The following is a 22,574-nucleotide window of genomic DNA, read 5'->3' as shown; positions in this document are numbered from 1 at the left end:
TGACAACTTTAATTGAACCATTCAAGATAACATTTTTTTGCCTTTATCAATCTCTTTCCAGTAATTTGGTCCTGATATGCGGGTTTACTCTTCGAGTCTCTATTTATCTTCAAAGGTATTAATAATCTATCTGACTGAATATGATGGTGCTGAAGAGACTTAAACGTTTTCCTTGCATGTTCTCGTTATATCGTCCCATCTAAACTACACGCAAAGTTTGGTTTAAGTATCCTAGAGATAGTTAAGAAACTGAACGATAAAAGATCAGAGTTGAATCGAAATGTTTATTTTAAAACTAACTTAACATGACTTTCAGCAATCGAGTTCTGTTATTGCATCCGGACTGTACGTTGGCATCTGGTTGGGGATGACTGGTCTATCTGTGCCATTTTATGTTACTGATGTGGGGTTCTGTGTTTGGTTGAACCTTTATCTAACTAAGCACATGTTATCTAATTTAAACAGGTGTTCACAAACAGCCCTGCAGAGGGGGAGCTACAGAGAGGGGACATTATACTGACTATTAACGGCCGGGACGCATCGTCGTTCACCCACAAACAGGCCCTAGATCAGATCAAGTTTGGCGGAGGACAGATAGATCTAGTGGTAGACAGGTGAGGACTTTTGCTGTTCTTTTCTTTTTCTTTGTTCTTTCGATTAGTATTGTCCTATTCAATTACATCTGAAAGAAAAGCTGAACTGCAGTGTGTTCTGTAGAGAATAACAAGTATTCACACATTCATTTGTTCATCAATTCATGGACTTACATACAGACATGAATATATATAACCTATCACTTTACGCGATTATGATTTGTTTAAATAAGACCATGACATTATTGGGCAGTATTCTCGTTACTGACTGGCTGCGATTGTGTGAAAATGTTCTTTAGCCCGCCTTCTGGAACATTACGTTTTTACTATTTCTATCAAGATTTTGGCGGCCATTTTTCGATTCGACTGCCCAAAGAAAATTGGGAAAAAGGGTCACGTCTTTCTGAATATGGCGAATTTATCCCACATTGGCTCGTTACACAATGTATTGTCTAACATGCGGTGAAAAACTGCGTTACACCCCAAACAATAACAAGAACAAATATAACTATGGGTATTGGTTCATTGAAAGCGTGTGTATGTGTGGGCGAGGAATGGTACTCCTGTAACATGGAAGCATCCTTATACACATGAGTGGTTTAAACGTTTAGAAGTGAATAACTCACCGCTGTTAACAGTGGGCACAAACCGGTCTCACAACTGACAGATCGTCAGGCCTATCAAATCAATGTATTTTTCAATCTGACTAAAATCAGATTTCCACTGGCCTGGCTGAAGATCTGAGGTCATGTTGTGGTGACCTTTGCGTTAGCCAGTGTAAATGCAGCTTTCAGAAATTTGAAAGTGAAATTATTTCTTGTTCCTTCTATCTTTGCCCGTTAAAATAAAAACTGATGAACAGAATCTCAAATGTGTAATGATTTAATATTAAATTTATGAAACTCGTTGAATAATGTCAACATTTGCTCGAAAAGGCTCGCAAAAACTGGACATTTTTCAACTTGTTTCTTAAATTCAATTATCTAACCACTACCCGTTTGAGATTATATATATATATATATATATATATATATATATATATATATATATATATATATATATATATATATATATGTTTGAAGAGTGAGAGATGAATAGTTTGAAGAGAGAGAGATGAATAGAGGACATTTAAACATCAAATCTAAGTAACGATATTTTTAAATACATGTATAAAATGGACGTTTGGCACCACAAATCACTACTTTGCCCAAAGGGAACAATTCGTACCACAAAAACATATATATGTGCAAAAGAGACGACTGACACCACAAGGGAAGATTGATACCACAAAAACACACATGCGAAAAGAGGCAACTCATCACAAGAACACACATACGAAATAGGCAACTGGCATCAAGAAAAGTTAAATGTACTAAAGAGATGGCTGGAACCTTAAAAGCACATGTACAAAAAAGGCTATTGGCGTTACAAAAAAAGAGCACTTGGTGTAATAATAATATTTGTGTACACAGCTAAACATTTTTCAAGCCTTTGTAAACCAGATGATTCAGTTTCGAATCTGGTGTGAATCAAGGGAGCTTGACCGTATCATCCTACCATTACTCATCTTATCGTACCTATTTAATCAAGATACTTAAATCACAGTGACCTAGATAAGATGAATCCTTTTATTTAAGAACAGTTCACTTGAAAGATGCCTTTGGATCAGGAATGCAGCTTTAACGTTGATATTTGTTTTCTTGCTTGTTTGGGATTTTAGTTATAATTTATTTTTGTTGCTTTGTTTTTCTGGGTTTATTAGTTTGTTTTCTTTTTTAAGGGTGTGTGGCACTTGCTTCTTTCTTAGGTTTTCCTATAGTTATCTAAATTCCCACAATTCCTATTCGATGGATTTAGTACGTGCATTCCACTCTACTTTTACGTCAGCTTCTTTGTGTGAAATGGATATTCGTGAATGAAGACCGAAAATATGATATATAAGCCACTGACTTTTGGATTCAGATCCCCTAGCTGCTTTTTTATTCATTTTTGGGTTGCTTTTTTTATTCAATTTTTGTGTAATTTTTAGTTGTTTAGCTAAATATTTGTTTTCGAATATTGAACCACACCAATTTCATCGAGTCTTTCCAGGACATGAAGAACTTTGACTTTTGGTTATTTGCAATGGTAAGCGTTTCCCTCCCTCGACGTCAGTAAACATTCGACCTGAATTTGATAAGTATATTGACGTGGAAAATTCATTGTTTGGCTGTATGTGCCATTATACAATGAGTGCACTATATGTTTACTTATATGTGCCATGATACAATATACAATGATTGCACATTTTTACCTTTGTAACAAGAATTCAGACTGGTTAAAACTGAATCGTGTTAAAACTAGACGGTGTTAGTTCATAGCGCAAGAAAGAAACCTATTTAATTATTATTGTGCCTTTTTGTGTCCTTTGACAAAAGTTTGTTAACAATGGTTAAAGTTATGTTATTTATGTCTTGAGATTCGTTGTTATTATTATTTGTATTATTACTATCTGTATCATTAATACCTGTATTTGTAGGAACTCAATATCGTATTATGCAGGATTCATGAAGTCGCAAAAGTTGAAAACCGATTACGCACATTGCGTGAAATGACCGTTCATGTAGTGTGTGGCCGATTTTCACGCTTTATAACTTCATGAACGCAGTAAAATATGATGTTCAGTTCTTTAAAAATATTAGCATAACGGGCACATGTACTTCAGGCACGAAAGTGGGAATAACATAACTGTAGGCGAAGTAGTGTAAATAATCTTCTGTTTGAAGTTCTAAGCATTCTTGCTTCCAGATGCCGGGTTTTTTCTATTACACCTTAAGTATAATAACCTTTTGTTGATGACTGTTACTGCCGGTTATTTACGCTGAAATCAGTTTTTTTTTCATGTGCGTTTGTGCTTTTGTAACACTAGTACATGTTTTTTGACTGATTCAGCTGGAACTCATTCAAGTACACTCCTCACATATTCCTGCGAAAAAAAATAGATATGATGTTTCCACAGGAAAACAGATCAATAAATGAACAAAACACCCCCTCGTAATTTTAAATATTTGAACAAAATTGTATCTATCCTCATTACCTCTGGAACCTCTTAGATATCATTTGAACATTTTGAACTGAAGCTTGGAAAACGCATTAAATAATCGCTTTATTAAAGTAAAAAGCAGCACGGGAAAAGGCATAAAACAAACAAAGCACAACTTATTACAGCTACTAGTAGTAGAGACATGGGACTGGCCTTCTACTGTTATTTTTGTTTTTTAACGCCATTTTTCTGCGCATGATAGTCTACACATTGCGGTCACCATAAACGGTGGAGGAAGAACCCTAGAAAAACCGGTAAAAACCATCAACCCACAAAACTCAAAACCAAGTAAACTTGTTATCCTACGTGACATTAGTCATGGAGGCCCAAAAGTGTGTGTGTGTGTGTGTGTGTGTGTGATTTTGGATTTTTAACGAAGCTTTACCAAATTTTCAGTCATATATACATACGCACATTCATGCATGCATGCATGCACACACACACACACACACACACACACACACACACACACACACACACACACACACATACATACATATGTAAGAAAAAAAATTGTCCTTTTGAATTTTTTCGCAAGTTAATGATATTCATTCATATTGTATTGTGCGCAGGCCTCCACCTGGACGTATTCACATCAAGCCAATAACACCTCAGAGTCCGACAAGAGCGCCGTCCCTCCCGAGTCCAACAAAAGTTCCCACTTTGTCCCCCGTAAGTATCAGAAGTATCAGATTCATCATGTTCGACAAGAAGGATGATTCTGAAATTTAAATGGTAGTGAATGCAGCTGGATCATCCTTTACGGAATGGGGGTTTTGATTGACGATAGAGACAGTTGTCATCGTGATTTGTAACCCAGCATTGAGACCGACATCTGGCCCTTTCAGTTGTAAATCTCTTGTTTGAAACTGAAAAGCACATACTAGAAAAGGGGGAACCAATACATTGCATGAATGGCTTCATAGGTGGGGGGTGGGTTCAGTGCTTCTATCGGAATGGACTTGCAGGGAAAATCGTGTGACAAAATTCAAATTTTGCCTGATCTCTCTCTCTCTCTCTCTCTCTCTCTCTCTCTCTCTCTCTCTGTGCGAATATTTCTTTAATTTCTATAAGAAATTTCTGAATTTTAAAAACACATAGACCCTCACGCCTTCACCACAAAAAAGGAAGGCATGGATTGGCTGTTTTTATTCTTGTGTAAAACATATTGGTACAAATCGGTGCTGTAAATTGAACAGAACGTAATGCTAGAATGCTCACTTGGTTCTCTTCATCAGTGTGGTCTCAAAACGACTTAAATTCTTATTACTCACTCAACCGTTGCTTACGAGAAACAGTTACGATACATACTCGCTCATATACTTGCTCATAAGTCGAGCCCAACTGCAAACAACACAAACGACACAGACCCTGATCTACCGTCTCACAATGCATGTCTGTGTTGTTTGCAGTTGGTCTCAATTTATAAGCAACTATATACATTATATTTATTTCGCTGTGATGGTGTCGCGGGTCTACAGAAGACCCACACTGATACATAGAACAACACTTTGAACGTATTTATAAGTTATAAATAGTATACGTTATAAATACTCACCTTGAATATATTTCCGAACAGCTTATTTAGTGAGAATTTATATCGGTGTTCTACAGTTTTCCTAGATTGTTCTCGATTAAGTTTTATAAGATGGTAAGTAGTGAAAGGGGTGAGATTAGCGTCAATGGGAATTAGCATTAAAAACACCCCCTGGGCGAGATTAGCGTCAATGGAAATTTAACATGGGCAAAAAACCCTGGGTAAGATTAGCGTCAATGGAATTTAACATTGGAGAAAGGAAAAAAAAAAAGGAAATATTGAGATTAGCGTCAAAGGCATTCGAACAATGGAAAAAAAAATATCGATTCTAGGGACAAAGGCAATTGAACATGGGGAATAGAGTTTGGGTCTGTCTAGGGACAAGGGGAATTGAACATGGGAATAAAGTGTGGGTTTGTCTAGGGACAAAGGGGAATTGAACATGTTAGAAAAAAAAAACTACTTTAGGGACAAGGGGAATTGAACATGGGATTTTTTTTTTTAAAAATTTTTTATAAAGGGGTAGGCAATTGAAAAGTCATTCTCTTTTCGAGAAATATGGCTGGCCCTGAAAAGGGCCTTTGGTTTCTTCTTCTTCTTCTGCTTCTAATTTCTTCTTTTTCTCCACCAACTTCTTATTTTCTCACGTACACTCTTTTTCTTCTTTTTTTTCTCCTCCTCTTCTTTCTTCTCTTCCTCCTCCTCTTCTTTCTTCCTCTTCTCATTTTCTTCTTCTTTTTCAATTTTTTCATTCCATTTTCTTATTCTTATCCTTTCCTCTTCATCCTCCTTCTCCTCCTTTATTTCCTTCATCACACCACTTATCATGTCCTTTGCGTTTCTTAAGTTGTTAATCTCCATTTTTACTCTGTGCGGACTATAAGAATAGTGGTCTTCATTGAGTCGTACTAGCATTTGTTCTATCATGCCCAAATTGTCAAGGACGTCTTGCAATGTTTGAAATTTATCGAGGTGGTTCGAAGCCATCTTCTCTGTAGAATGGTTTGAACGACGAATAATGTGGGTTCTTATACGAAAAGCGTGGACGTGAAGGAAAACATCCCCCTAAAACATAAAATTGATATTACCTAGATCATGACCTAACATCGTGCGGACGTGAAAGAAAACATCCCCTACTTTTCTCATTTCATATAATATACTATCCACATAAGTGAAGCAACAATAAACAAACCCCAAATCTACTATTTACACACGCAAATCATTAAAACAAAATCCATAATCTACTATCCACACAATCGTACGTGAGCGGTTACAAAACCCAAACTATACTCTCCACATACGCTAAGAAACAATAAACAAAATCCATAATCTACTATCCACACAATCGTACGTGAGCGGTTACAAAACCCAAACTATACTCTCCACATACGCTAAGAAACAATAAACAAAATCCATAATCTACTATCCACACAATCGTACGTGAGCGGTTACAAAACCCAAACTATACTCTTCACATACGCTAAGAAACAATAAAGAAACCCATAATCTACCATTCACACAAACTTACGTGAGCAGTTACAAACACAAACACACAAACACATACACTCGCACTATGAAAAAAGAGTTAGTGTTTATATTCACACTACTCTACCTACACACACACACACACACACACACACACATTGGCAAATTGATGGTTATTTCTTTTCTAGAGTATTGGGTAGCCCTGAAAAGAGCTGTTTTTTTTTTTAACTTCATGGACACCTGGTTAATGGTGGCACCTTCCAGGCCTGTCGCCACATACACATCTTGTTCCCCAGTTGCTTTTTACTTTTTTGGGGCAGAGAGCAGAGGCAGGATATGTGGCTTCAGAATCCCAATTTTCGGTTTCTGGGATTCTGAAATTTCTTCTTCTTTTCTCCTTTTCCTCCTCCTCTTCTTTGTATCTTCTCTCCTCCTCTTCTTTGTATCTTCTCTCCTCTTCTTTGTATTTTCTTTCCTCCTCTTCTTTGTATCTTCTCTCCTCCTCTTCTTTATTTCTTCTTTCCTCCTCCTCTCTCATCCTTCCTTCTTCCACAATGGCCTCCGCGGCCAGTTCGTTCAACAGGCGCCTGGCATATTCCAGATGAACATGAAGTTCCAACAGTTTCGCCAGTCTCGTGTTCATTCTGGTGTTGATCAATCAACAAGGGTAGCTGGACTGCCGAACGAGTTTCAATTTATACTAAAACTGCGGACGTGAAGGAAAACATCCCCCTAAAAAACATAAAATTGATCTTACCTAGATCATGACCAAAAAACAACGCGCGGACCTAAAAGAAACACTCACTCACTTTTTTATACTACCCATTCCTATTCTAAAAAATTTTTTCATTAATCACTCCAATATACTATTCACATACGCAAAGCAATTCAATCAAACCCCCCAAATCTACTCTCCCCACACCTCAAACAGCCAAAAAAAAAACATGATCTTAATCTACTATCCACACCAACGTACGTGAGATGTTACAAACACAAACACACAAACACATACCCTCACACTATAAAAAAGAGTTAGTGTTTATATTCACACTACTCTACCTACACACATTGGCAAATTGATTGTTATTTCTTTTCTAGAGTATTGGGGTAGCCCTGAAAAGGGCTGTTTTTTTTTTTTTTTGTTTTTTTTTTGCTATGGCAATCTTTTAGTTTCTAAGAATGTGATGTCCTCTGAGGATAGACTTTCTGGAGATAGGTCTGCTTCTTCGGAAAGAGAAGAAGAACTCTTTGGTGTCGATACGACAATCGACAAAGCCTCTCTCAGGTTCAGGTTCCTGCTGCTGTTGCTGCTGCTGTTGTTGTTGTTGCTGCTGTCTCTGAAGTCTGTACTTCTCTGTCCATTCTTCTTTCTCCCTGTTCACTTCTTCTCTGAAGAGCTCTTCTATCAAGTCTTCAGTGACTTTTAGCATTCTCACATTCTCTATCTCTTCTGGCTTCGGTATCAGATTGTGTCTGACCCTATGCAAATTCACGTAGGCTTAGTTTAGCTTAGCTAGTTTGGAGCACATCTTCGTAGGAGGATGAGTCGACAATGGATGGTTAGACTGGAAACAACCCGGTTCTTAAAGTCAAAGCGCGGACGTGAAGGAAAACATCCCTCCACGGTTTTCGAGCCGCAATGTTCAATGAGTGTCATGAGAGGGATAGTAAGAAGTCAAAGAGCATGAATCAAACATTCTTATAGCCAAACAAATCACAAAGGCATTTTTTTCAAAACACATCATTTTTTATTCAAAAATCACTTAACACTAACCAACAACTCTAACATTTTTTAACAATAATCCAACAATATAACATCAAACATTTTTTTCAATTTACACTCTACTTTAAACAGGGTTGGCAAAGTTGTGAATGAAATTGTGATTTCCACTGTTGCAAGTCATTGAGTCATGGATGGACACTACGTTTCCTAGCTTAAGACAACAAAATAAGCATACTAGTAAAAAAATCAACGATTTACTTTCTCATCGTTTCTAGAAAAATAACGATCAAAATAAGTCACTAAATGTTCTTTTGCTGATAATAAGTGATCAATTTCGATCTCGACTTTCTCTTTGAATTTGTCAAAGAGGGTTTTGATGTAATGGATGTCTCGAGTCGTTAATGGAGGACAGAAATGTTCACGCAAGTCTTTATACCACCAACGTAACACGTCTTTTTTAAACAGACTCCAAGCTTCGTCCAGATATTCGTTGAATTTTTCTTCTTGACTGATGTTTTGACATCCATAGTAATCATGCTTCATCCATGTCGTAATTGTGTCTGCCAGGTATGTAGCACAGTAGGAGACCATTTGCTGTTCTTGTTCTGGCCATCTCGACTTGATCACGATGTCCTTTTCGTCTTTGTGTTGGGATTCTCCTTCCACGGTCTCCTCACATTCCATCTTCAAAGCTTCTCCACTTGGTAAAGAGGGATAACAGTCTTCCATGGCTTCTAGTAATCTAGAATGACTTCTCTCAAACTGTTGATTTCTATGGTATTATCGAATTCTGCATACAGGATGACGTTCAACGTTACATCATCATCACCGATTCTGTTTCCGAACTGAATTTCCACACGAATCTGGCCGGATTTTATAGGGTGGAAATGTCCCTCGTCGCTGCCTTGGTCTGGAGTGAAATCAAAAGCCCACAAAGCATAGCCTCCGTCATAATCGTCGTACGTAATGCCGTGACTGGTGTTGGTTACTAAATGTCCCGTGGCTTCGTACAAGGACAAGTACGATCTCAAGTAATTCTTCTTCTCAAAGTCAGGTTCGAAAGGTCGGGTACACAAGGTCTTGCCATCGCGACTGACTTCAATCTTGGACACGTTGAAGTGATGAAAGTTGAAAGGATTTTTAGTGATAGCTCCGTTGAAGGCTTCATTGGAGACCATACCAAGGATCAAACGTTTGGGTAGCTGTCCTTGGAACAGATGATCTTCGATCATGGATCGCTGTCCCCTAGGAATGGTGAAAGTTTTCACTTCTACGCGTCGGATCGGATACTTGGCGGTCGTTCTGCTCAACGTCTGACTGATGTCGTTACCTACTTTAGGTAACACTTCCACACGACGTACGTAGAGTCTGGCTTCTTGGATTTTGGTTTTGTACTCGCTCGCCAGCATCAGCCAATAAATGGAAAGCGGTACTGCTCCGATTCAGTCTCAGGCGGACATCCACCCCGTTCAGCAAATATTTTTCTTGCAACCACATGTCCAAATGCAAACGATCCATCATTCTAAACTTTGGTTGGGTCCTATGATTCTCTTTCTTCGTTCTACAAATCCCTCATTGGTGGTTGTTTTTGATTTGGGGTCAGCTTCAAGACCTGTTTTATCAAATTCGCCCGCTTCGTCAGGTTCCCATAGCACGCAGGCATTGAGATGAGTGTTCTTGGCGTCTATTCCGTACGTCAAGAGATTTTCCAGGTAGGCACGGTAAGGGTAAGTATCCATGCTTCTGCTAACCAGTTTGTTGTTCAAGTACAAGTCCACTGAGCTGAACAAGGAATGCATGAAATTGTTGACGGGAGCTATATTCTCAGTGTCTTCTACTGTTTTATTTTCCTTATCTAGAACTTTGACTTTCAGGTACAAGTAACTGCTATTCAGATCGATGTAATCTTCGGGTTGTCCCTTGATTTCAAACTCGATGGGAGCGGAATCGGTCAGTGAGGAGACGGGATGAAATTCCACCCATTGGGATTCTTGCATGGTCATCATGGTGGGGGGCATGGCAAACAGATCCAGTTCCGTCTTGGAACAGGCGCAAGACTCTCGGTGCATCATTTTTTTGTTGCAGTGTCTCAATAATCGAAAACGTCTAAGTCTCGAACGGTTCTTCTTTTCTTGGCCTTTCTAGCTTGAAGTCTGGTGAAAGGGTGTTTTCTTCGTCGTCTCTTTCTGCCTTGTCCTTGCTGAATGCTTGACTCTGTAGCGTGCAGGGCATTTATAGGTGTGTCTTGTCGGCCCAAAAGGTCTTTACCCGTTTGCAGCAAGACATTTTTGCCTGCCCTCATGAAGGCTTCTTTAGGGTTTTGTTTGTCGATGATGACATTTTGGAGAAATTCTTTGCCTTGTGTCAGTGCCGCATCTTTCAAGGCGTGCAATCCGCGTGTCACCATCGGTTTCAACACCGGGGCCACCGAACGAAAGGCCGATTTTAACATATCTCCTAAACCGTGTCCTCGCTGTCGTGCAACCCCTCGATACACTGGATACATGACTTACGAGTCGTGAGAGAACCGTTTTCGAAAATGGAGTTTCACCGTGACTTTTCCTTTGGTGAATGGAATATTTTGTCCCAAATCTCCTTTTATAGCAATGTTGACCGTGTCCAAATACGACTTGCTGACAGGCAAATAATGAGGATGCACAAATTCCCGGTGGACGTGATAGGTGTTTCCACCTTCCTGGTCACTGGTCGTGGTACTATCCACTTTGAAAGGAATGACACGCAGTAACGGTACAGAGGTGTGTCCCACCACGTTATACTCCACCACATCGGAGTACACGAACATCAAATTCAGTCCTTGGTTCAGTTCTACAGGGAATCGAAAAAACTTGTTAAATTCCGTATTGCTGTTGATCTTCGGTTTAAAATTTGGAGCCATTTTTGTGTCTCCACCTAAAATATCAAACAAGTCACGATTAAAACTGATGGACAACGTTTGGGTATCCTGAAATTTCACCAGTAAGCGACGAGCCACTTTATGGTACTCCAGGGTGACACTTTTTTTTACTCTGTTCAGGGCTTTGCCAAAGGCGAACTCGAACCTGGAAGTAATGGTGTCCACCAAATGTTGGCCACTAAAATAAAACCCTGCCGGAATTTTCAAGGTGTAGATATTGAAGGGTGAATTGTTGGATGGTCTTGTGTCCCCTGAAAACCCGATGTCATTCATGGCTTCTTGTAATTGTTGGTTCAGGATTTCGACCTCAAAAGTGTTTTGCTTTTCGGTGATGTTTTGGATTTGTGTAGGGTGAATCATTTCTACTAAAGCCACTTCCCAATGGGCTTCGTGATCTAACTGGATGGCTTGAGGTAATTTAGCCGTGTAACAGCACAACGTGTTGTGGGGAAACACCTCCATGGAACTGTCACTGGGTAAGGTTAAGTAAAATTGGTTTTCGTGACTCATAATTCCAGAGTTCTGTGGCTGTCCGAGGGGTTAGTGGATGTCAGAGGCGTGTCTCCGCCCAAAATGGGGTTCTGGTTGTGGTTGTTGTTGGAGTGGTGACTGGCACTGGCACTGGACACAAGGTTCCCGTGGTTCCCGTTCGAGGAGAATTTCAGGGAGGGATTGGGAAGCAGGTAACCGATGCAACTGCTCAATAAAATGGTCCACAATTGTTTGTCTCCTTGTTGCAAACTCAAATTGGCAATGGCTGCCCCGATGACACAATACACCACGAAGATTTGGCAGAAAAAGACGATTTGCGTTTTAGGCACACGTTCTCCACACCACACCCACAAGGGTTGTTTTTGTAAATCTTGCACAGAAGAACTAGGTGAAGGTGGAGTGGTCGACGTAGCTGCGTCTGTGTGAAAGGGCATGATGGTCACTTCTTTTTATAGTCGATGACTTGCGAAGCGTCGATCCAAGAATCAAAACTGGGCGGATATCCTTTCCAACGTACTTTGACTTCTTTGACACGTCGTTTGCCCACTTTACGGGTTCTGCGTTCGAGAATGCTTTCGATGTCGTACACGTCGTCTTCTTTTTTGGTGACACGTTGTAACTCGGGCAAATAAAACGTTCCTTTGAGCACTTCTCCGTTCATGTCTTCCAATTTATAGACGGCAGGATGACGGCCATGCACTCGTCCAGTGACGCGAAACAATTCGGTGGTCCAGTTAGGTAAGTAACCTTTGTCGAAAGTGCGTTTGGTTTTGCCAATGCGCACCCAATCTCCTACGGCCAACTCTCCACTTTTCTTGGGGACAGCCCTCGTCGGGGACGTACCGAACAGACGCTCAAACACCAACACTTCGTTGTCGGGAGTCACGTCTTGCGGGGCACGTCCGATGCTTCGATGGTAAGATTGGTTGTACGCTTGCACCAGGTGCGGTAAGATGTCGATGTACTTCAGAGTGTGGTGATGCGTAAAATATTTCCACATGCGTTCTTTCAAAGTGCGTTGAAAACGTTCCACGATGCTGGCTTTGGTTTCGGGATTCTCGGTGGTAAAAAAATGAATGTCACGTTTCTTTAATTCTTTTTGGAAAGCTTGGTTCAGAAATTCGGTGCCTTTGTCCGTTTGCCATCGAAGAGGGTGACGACCGCTTTGTTTCAACACCCGTTGCAGGGCTCGCACTAACTCGCTGCTCGATTTGGAAGTCAAGGGCACGACCCAGGCAAATTTGGAAAAGACGTCGATGACACAAAACAAATATTTGTAGCCACGATTGTAGCTGGCCAAATGAGAGACATCGGCTAAATCGGCTTGCCATTGATGATCGATGCCTTCCACTCGGGTGCGACTTCTGGCAAACTTGCGTCGAATGGGTTTGTGTAAAGTGTAGGTAGCTTGTTCTTGTAACCATCGTTGCACTTCAGGTAAACGGAGACTTTTCAGTCGCGTTTTGGCAGCACGATACAATTTTTGAACTCCTGCGTAACCTGCAGGACGCGAGGGATCGTAGTAAATGCTGGCTAAGACTTTTTCCATTTTTTGTGTTGGTTGGTGTGTTAATAAGGCACCCACTCTTGGAAGATGCTACTCTTTTTCTCTTGGGGTACTTTCTTGGATTGCAATGCTTTGCGTGTGCGACCAGCAATAGGTGTTGAAGAGGAGGATATCTGAGCGGGGGATATCGGTTCTTGTTTCACTTCTGTCTTCACTTCTGTCTTCACTTTCTTTTTCTCTTGTGATGAAGAAGGGGTGGCCATCATCTTTTTAATCCATCCAATTCTGGAGGTAGGTGGTGTTGTTAACTTGCGTACTTTTTCTGGTGGAGTTTGAAACCCTTCTTCTTCTTCTTCTCCTTTTTCTGTCTTGGTCACTGGTAGTGGTGGTACTGGTACTGGTACTGGTGATGGTGCTGGACTTTTCATCAAGGTCTTAAAATCTTTCAGAGTGGGTAGAGCTGTTTCGTCTAAAGCTTTCTGGTGAAAGAGTTGCAGTCGTTGCAAGAGTTGACCGTACTTTTGCGATTTTTCTGTTTCGGACAAATTTTGGCGATCCATTAAGGACTGCAATTCGTGTTGTAACTGGGACATCTCGCTCAAATGGGGATTGGGAGGTAAATGCGGGGTGCGTTGTTCTTGCCACCGATGGTATTCCATCCATCGTTTGTAAGGCACTAAAGCTAGTTTTCGTCCTTCCATTAGGTTGTCAGGGGTCGATTCTGAGATCTTGGGACTTCCGAGGGCCTTTTTATCTTGCTCCCACCAGTCCTCCCAACATGGTTCCCAAGACTCCTTTCAGTATGGGGCCTAACAAGAGAGGCAAAATGCCTCCACGTTGGACCAACATCTTCTTCTTTTGACGAATGGGAATTTTCTTTCGAACCATTTGGCGAAGAACGTGACGATGTTTGCTTAAGCATTGTTTCTGGTGTTTGGACAAAGGGATCGTGCCTTTCAAAACGTTCAAACAACATTCGCACACGGTATCGATGACCTCTTTGGAGGCCGATTGAATGAGTTTTTTTCGTAGAGGTGAAGAAGCTTTGGACAGGACAGATAACATGTCCCCATGTTTGACTAAACGTGGTGGTAGTCCTTTTCTTTTCTTTCCTTGGGGTTTTCTGGAGGGTGACATCTTTGAGTCTTCAGGAGCACCAAAAAAAACAATCGGTCCGATTGTTGAATAGTTTTCCAGGCTCTTTTCCATTCTGCCGTGTCGTTCTTGTTGGCATAGGTTCGTCCCACCACGATGGCTCGGGCTAAGCACATCTGGTCTTGAGGGTTGTTAATTTGGACGAGCCTCTTTTTGGTGCTGCGAAGGTCGTTCACCAATAACACCTTATTGCGTTGTCCGGTCCCTTGAGGAGGAGAGACGTGGGCCATTTTCAGTGTTGCTTTACCATCGGTGATGTCAAACTGGTCATTAGATTGTTGTACGTGTTGAATCTTGTCCATGACTTTGGAAGGGGTTAGTTCTGCGGGTCTGCTAAACTCGATCCAAACAGGGGATTTCAAGCTGTCGTGATCTATGGATAGTGTCAAGCGATCGTCTTCTTTGGGTTGACATTGTCGCTTGAGTGCGGTGAGCAAAGAATCTCACATCTCGGTGATAAACCCTTCTGCTTTCTCCAACGGTACGTCGGACTTGAAATCTTTAAACTTCACTGTGTAGGTGTAAGCCGTGGTTCTAAATTTTCTAGAGGAGCGCTTTTCCGTCTCTCGAATGGAATAGTACTTTTCAGGGTTAACTAAGGGTGGTGAACTTTGTTCAGAGGGTTCGGATTCTGGTTCACTCATGTCCTCTTCAAAATCACTGGCATGAATTTGTGCCAAGACTTCAGCTCTGGTACGAGGCGATAGATCACGTTTCTGCCTCTTACTTTCTTCTTCTTCTTTTTTCTCGAATGAATAGGATCGTTTCATCTTGAGTGCAAAACGTCAAATGAGTCAAGTTTAAACACCATAGACTAATTTATAGTCATGACAAACCAGCGTATATAAAAAGGGTGTGTGTCTTGTCCTTTCACTATTCATTTCACTCTCAAACCGAGCACAACGATGGAAGAGACTACCCAGATGGAACGTTTCATCAGAACTTTGCGAGGGGTCATTAGAAAATTCTCTTCAGACCAGCCGACGGACTACTCTCCTTCCTTTCTAGATAAAGGTCAAGATACTTGCTATATCTGTCAGAAGAAAGGGCATTGGTCTTCAGAGTGTCCAGACCGTCAAAAAAGAAAAAAAGGGGCTAGAAAAGACAAAAGTCAAGATACCTGTTATTATTGTCAAGAAAAAGGACATTGGTCTCCAGATTGCCCAAAAAAGAAACAAGAGGAGTCGGAAGAAAAGAGGGATTCTTCAGAAGAAGAGAGAGATTCTTCAGAGGAAGAAAGCAGCCAGGTGAAGAAAAAGAAACAGGAGAAGAAAAGAAGAAGGGAAGAAAGTGAGGAGGAAGAGGAGGAAAAGACTGTGACGGTGAAGAAATTGAAAAAAAAGAGAGAGTAAAAAAAAAGAAACAGAAGAAGTGAATGTAATTTATAAAGTGTTCTGTTGTGAATTGTGAATTGGATTGTAACTATGGAGAAAAGAATACATTAATTATATAAGGTAAGTGTCTGAGTTTTGATTTTAAAATAAGAAGCTACACTCACGCACTCATACACAGACATGTACTATAAGGGTAAAATGGGGTTTTTTTGTTGTTGATTTTTGAGTTATTGGCAAATTGAAAGGCTATCTCTTTTCGAGAGAAGTGGGTGGCCCTGAAAAGGGCCTTTTTATTTTGGTGTAGGGGGTGAGTTTAAGCAATCAACTTTAACTGCCTTAAGCCTTTGCCACGGCCGAGGCCTACTTCTGATGATTGGGTTGAAATCACTAAGGGTGGTACGATAGGCTTAGTCACAGGGTTGGCGTGTTTAGCTCGGGAAGGTCGTATTCTCTTCGGTCGTGATAAAGAAGTCTGATACATTTGTTTCAGACTTCTTAACTCCGCTAAAATGTCCAACAGTACCGTAGCCGTTTGATTTTCACCCTCTTGTTTCTTTGCTGCTACTTCTTCTTCTTCTTGTTTTTTTCTTACCTCTTCTTGTTGCTGTTGCTGTTGCTGTAGGAGAAAAGCTTGTTCCGCTTCCTTTTCTCGTTGCATAAATTTCTCCAATTCTTCTTTCTGTCTCTGTCTAAAATTCTCCACTTGCGGTAATGAAGAATGAGACGAAGGTTCCGGAACAAATTCTTGCGAGGTAAGAAAATCCACAAAATCCCAATGTACCTCTTCAGAAAGTAAGTCCGGGTTCCCTTGGGCGGTCTCCCCTGCTGGTGCACCCCAATGGATCGTTTTCTGAATTTCCGTCATGTTGAATCACTGTCGCATAGATTGACTGCACACAAGCGCTAGCGAATCTATATAGACCAACTGACGTCACAGACTAATCTCTTCGGATTGGATGCGGGCTGACTGAATTTTGTAACGCATGTTCGGATTGGTGAATGAACTCAATCCGTTTCAATCCTTCCTCTACCTATAAATAAGCGCAGTTCACTGCATTGATTCACCTGTTCTCGTCGCCTCACGATGTGGACCACAGTTGAATCATCCACCCTTGTGTCTTCCATGATGTTTAGGACGGACATGCTCATGTATGTCCGGTCCAAGTGGACTGTTGTTGATAGGACAGATACTAGTCTATGGATGAGAAGAGTTTACATAGAAAGACAAGGATGCCTCAAGAGGGTACTTGTGTATGGACCTGCAGTTAGAAGGAGTTTAAGAAGAAGAAGAAGTGACAGATGCCGTCTATGTTAATATTAATATTAACATAAACCCTAAGGCCCTTTTCAGGGCCACCCACATTTCTCAAAAAGAGATAGCCTTTCGATTGCCTACCCCTTTATAAAAAATTTTTTTAAAAAAAATCCCATGTTCAATTCCCCTTGTCCCTAAAGTAGTTTTTTTTCTAACATGTTCAATTCCCCTTTGTCCCTAGACAAACCCACACTTTATTCCCATGTTCAATTCCCCTTGTCCCTAGACAGACCCAAACTCTATTCCCCATGTTCAATTGCCTTTGTCCCTAGAATCGATATTTTTTTTTTCCATTGTTCGAATGCCTTTGACGCTAATCTCAATATTTCCTTTTTTCCTTTCTCCAATGTTAAATTCCATTGACGCTAATCTTACCCAGGGTTTTTTGCCCATGTTAAATTTCCATTGACGCTAATCTCGCCCAGGGTGGTTAATGTTAAATTTCCATTGACGCTAATCTCGCCCAGGGGGTGTTTTTAATGCTAATTCCCATTGACGCTAATCTCACCCCTTTCACTACTATGGTATGATTCATTAAAGTTGGGTCCCATCCTGGTTATGTTTTCAACAAATGCCGGTCTACGATCGTAAATAGCACTGCCATTTTGTCATGCTTGAATCTGTAAAACTTGCTATGTTATAATACACCCAGTTTTGTGTCGTTATCCTCAGTATTAACTATAACAGTTATCAATCTTACAGATAACACTGGTCAACAGTGAAATCATTACTGACTTGAAAAGGCCCTAATCTGTAGTATTTTGGTGTGCCGAACACGAATATAACCGTGAAAAATTTGTATTGGCTCTCGTTTTGAAGATATTCATATACCTCATTTTCTATGTTTCACTGTGTAAATTTCTCCAGTAGGACTGCAGCAACATCCGGAATAATGATGTAACATTGCATAATACCATCATGCTCACATCATCCACAGTTGATTGCATCATTTTCTGATGCAATGCAATACTAATGCCATGCGGCTGCTGAAGTAAGTTGACGTCAGCAGTGTACTATACATGTGTAGGCCTATTATACTAATGCCAGGCGGCTGCTGAAGCTGACGTAAGCAGTGTACTATATAAAGCCCAATCAGATAGGTTCAGCATTTAAAATATTTTAGACGTTGTGCGAGACAGTTCAAGCTACTGTTACATAAAACTTATTATTTTATCCATTTACGTACAATAAAGAACAGTAATGCCTCGAAAGTGTGTTAATACCGCGGACAATTTTTGCTATATTTGTGGGGAAGTGACATTTGCCAACCAGAAGAAAAGTATCAATTCTCAAGTGAAGAAGGCATATCATCTTTACTTCGGATGCAAGGTTGGTGACCAAGACAAGCCTTGGGCTCCGCATATATGCTGTGCTACATGTACAACACAGCTTTCACAGTGGTTGAATTGCAAAAGGTCATCAATGCCGTTTGCAGTCCCAATGGTGTGGAGAGAGCCAAGCAACCACCTAAATGACTGTTACTTCTGCTTGGTTCCTCCTCTTTCCGGCGGAATAACGAAGCGAAAGAAGTCGAGAATAGTCTACCCAAACATTCCGTCTGCATTGAGACCAGTTCCACATGGTAAGGGACTTCCTATTCCAGAACCTCCAGCAGAATATTCTCTTGATTCATCTGACGAAGACAAAGGTGAGTCGACCTGTTCTTCTCCTGGTCCATCAGCATGCAGTGATCCAGATTTTCACTGTGGTGCATCATCAACCCCACACAGAATAACACAGGAAGAACTAAATGACCCGATTCGTGATTTGGACTTATCAAAGAACAAGGCAGAATTGCTAGGATCAAGACTCCAACAATGGAATCTTCTAGAAGAAGATGTCACAATTACTGCATATCGAAAGCGCCACCAGCAATTGGAGCCTTTCTTCAGAAAGGAAAGTAATCTGATATTCTGTTCCGATATTGAGGGCCTCATGAATGCTTTAAAAATCACTCATGACCCACAAGAATGGAGACTATTTGTGGACTCTTCGAAACTGAGTCTCAAGGCTGTGCTTTTGCACAATGGAAACATTCTTCCATCTATTCCAGTAGCGTATGCTGTCCACATGAAAGAGACATACGATAACTTAAGGCAGCTACTGAATTCCATTGAGTATAACAAGTACAGCTGGCACCTCTGTGGTGATTTGAAGGTAGTTGCCCTTTTAATGGGACTGCAGCAAGGATATACAAAATACATGTGTTTCTTATGCGAGTGGGATAGCCGAGCAAGGGAAATGCACTACATGAGGAAGGAATGGACTCACAGGCAGAATGTAGCCATTGGAGAGAAGAATATCCAACACCCAGCTCTGGTTGAGGCTCAGAAAATCTTGCTACCACCCCTTCACATCAAACTAGGTTTGATGAAGAACTTCGTGAAAGCCATTGACCGGACTTTGCCAGCATTCCGATACCTGCATGAAAAATTCCCTCGACTCAGCGAAGCAAAGATTAAAGAGGGAGTTTTTGTGGGTCCTCAGATTCGAGAGCTTTTCAAAGATGACCGGTTCAACAACTTGCTGGAAGGTGACGCGAAACAAGCATGGAATGCTTTTCGCCTAGTTTCTACAAACTTCCTCGGAAATGTTAGGGCAGAAAACTATAAGGAACCAGTAGAAGACATGTTGATGAAGTATAATAAACTTGGCTGCAATATGTCTCTAAAGATTCACTTCCTTCATTCCCATTTGGATTTCTTTCCTAGCAACTGTGGTATTGTTAGTGATGAACACGGCGAACGTTTTCATCAAGATATCGCAACAATGGAACAAAGATACCAGGGAAAATGGTCCACTACAATGCTGGCTGACTACTGCTGGACACTCCTCAGAGATGCTCCCGAACAGCTGTACAAGAGACAGGCGAAGAAATCTAAGATGTAGTCAATGACTTGATTTTTTATAGGTAGGCTATTACAGTTGACCTTTTACTATTGGAATGCATTTCGTTATGTAAACATTAATTTCTTGCAGATTACAAAAAAACTAGAGCCAATTTTGCAATTTGACTGTCATATTCGTGTTCAGCACATAAAAATTGATAAGAATTGACTAATTTTATTTCAGTAACATGACTTTTGTAAAAATTTGTTGTCCAGTGTAATGAATAATCGTTTTTATCTCAAATACAGATATTGTTCCCGTCTCGATCTCAGCCTGCCGGTCCGCCATCGCCCACTAAATCTGCCATGCCTCCTCCACAAGGTGCAGGGTTCTCACCAAAAAAGGTCACCTTGAACAAGCTTGGAGGTGGTGGCTTGAACTTCGGGACAGACTTCGTGCAAGGGTACAAGCCTCAAGTCGTCGTGCAGCCCGCATCCACGCCAGCCACGACATCACGAGCATACGACACAATGGATCATACTCGTTCTAATGCTCCTGGTAGGTGAATTTGTCTTTTCTGATGATTGGATTTTGAGTTTTACTCGTACCGGTTTCTGCTGTGAGGGGTTTTCCTTTCGATCTTTGAAATAGCTACCGCCAAAGTGCATCTTTGAAATAAAAATAAGACAATTGTTACATACTGCTAATTCCATCGACTGGGTCCTATTTCTGTTATGTAAGATTTCTTTAATACCATTCATAGTTTGTTGGTTCAACTAGCAGCATATTCGTATCTTTTATTTTTTTGCTTACATTAATTACCAGAATGCATATAAAACTTCATAAACAAATATAATGACTGCCGAGGTACAGATCATTGTATTTGTTTAACAAACTTTAGGAATGATAAAAAAAAAAAAAACTATTTCCGTCTGGTCATCAATGGGTACTACCTAAAACATCCTAAAAGAAGTAGACCGATCTTGATTATGGATATCTGGCATTTAATAATTTTAGATCATCTGTTTGTACGGTCAAGTTGAGCTTATGGCATGGCCTTGCGTCCGTCGTGCGTCGAGCGTCGTCTGTCGTCAGTCAACAATTGCTGTTTTCACCTTCTCAAAAACACTGGACCATTTTTGACCAAATTCAGCACAGCGCATCCTGACATAAAGAGATTTCAAATCTATTCAAATGATGCTGATCCACCATAAGGTATGGTCTCCATTACTGCAAAATATCAAAACCCATTTAAATGGCTTATTTAATACAAAAAAACATGTAATAAAAACACAAAACTTTATTTGATCAAAGCTTCGTGTCATGAATACATTTTACATCTGTCCAAATGACGCCATTAAATTTGGTCCATTACAAAAAGTAAAGAAACTGCTGTTTAAGAAAACGTAAATACAAAAACATGTAAAGGACTTTTCCCCCAGCAGCGCTGACTATAATTTGACCACACTTGACAGAATAGGTAATGATTTCCTGCCATAAAGCCATTTTAAGCTTTTACAAATGATGATGATCCACCATAAAACGTTTCCATCATTACTAAAAATAAAAAACATTGATAGAAAAGGTCATCAGAATCTGACCAGGCTTAAAATAGATCATTCTGGCATAGTGTTTTCAGATTGATAGAAATAATGCTGATTTGCACTCAAATGTGGTCACCGTAGCTACAACTAATACAAGTTTTCAATGACTCTTTCCCAATGCTCTCTAAACAGAATAGAGATTGAGAACATCTAGTAAAGAGGGTTTTCAAATTTAAATATATTCTGCAGTATCGCCGCTAAGTAAACTTCACTGCTCTGCCGATTTACTATCCACATTAGGATAGTATCCCAACGCCGACCAGCTCAGAGGTCTGTTAAGAGTAACAAAGATGTTTCAAACACTTGGCCCCACTATTGTTTTTTCATTACTTTCTAAAATCAATCTACGATTAATCTCTTGATTGTAATTTCTTTTTAAATCGGAAACAATAGGTTTTCCATGTAAATTAAAGCACATTCGTTCGTCAAATCTTCAGTTTCATAGGTGCATAGTCGTGCAAGTTGTCAATCTGTTTAATTTCAGAGGCAAGTAAATATTGCATCTAGTCTGCAATCCATAATGCCTAAATAGATGTGATCGGTTTTGAATGTCACCTGAACTTTTCATGAAGCTGAGGTCAGCAGTCAAATGCGGCCGAAACTACCAAAAACAAAAACCTCAGCCCTGTCCAGTTTGCCTAATAAAGCAATGGAAACAATCTGTGATGAGGGCTATAGGGAATCATTGCTTTGAGGTTATACCATAATATAAAAAATGTAAAACATATTTATACAAATTATTTTTGAATACAGGTGTCTTAAATTTCAATAAAACAAATTTCCTAATTAGCCAAATCATTGACATCAGGGGTTAATTGCAGGGGTTAATTGGAATAGATTGTAATTTTGGCGTTCAAAAAATATTTAAGAAAGAAATATAGTAGACTAAGTAGACAAAATAAATTTTCGCATACAATTAGTTTGAGAAACAATGATCTGCGTGCAGTCGAGGAATTTCATTTTTGCTGCTAAGTGGTCTTTTGTGAAACATCCCACTTTTATTA

General features: G+C 40.2%; 1 protein-coding gene across 3 annotated transcripts in view; it reads left to right on the top strand.

The window, feature by feature from the left end:
* LOC149803314 (uncharacterized) overlaps window positions 1-22,574 on the top strand; it is a 93,559-nt gene that overhangs the window by 44,841 nt on the left and 26,144 nt on the right. For all 3 annotated transcript variants that reach the window (XM_089953021.1, XM_089953022.1, XM_089953023.1), the window contains exons 2-4: window positions 466-614; window positions 4,248-4,347; window positions 20,275-20,524. In XM_089953021.1, coding sequence (XP_089809147.1) covers window positions 466-614; window positions 4,248-4,347; window positions 20,275-20,524 — 499 coding nt within the window. The remainder of the gene's footprint in view (window positions 1-465; window positions 615-4,247; window positions 4,348-20,274; window positions 20,525-22,574) is intronic.

The sequence above is a fragment of the Sinohyriopsis cumingii genome, chromosome 3 (assembly GCF_028554795.1).
Source record: "Sinohyriopsis cumingii isolate HCF-2022 chromosome 3, ASM2855479v2, whole genome shotgun sequence".
NCBI classification, from domain to species: Eukaryota; Metazoa; Mollusca; class Bivalvia; order Unionida; family Unionidae; genus Sinohyriopsis; species Sinohyriopsis cumingii.
This window is presented reverse-complemented; position numbering and strand designations above follow the sequence as displayed.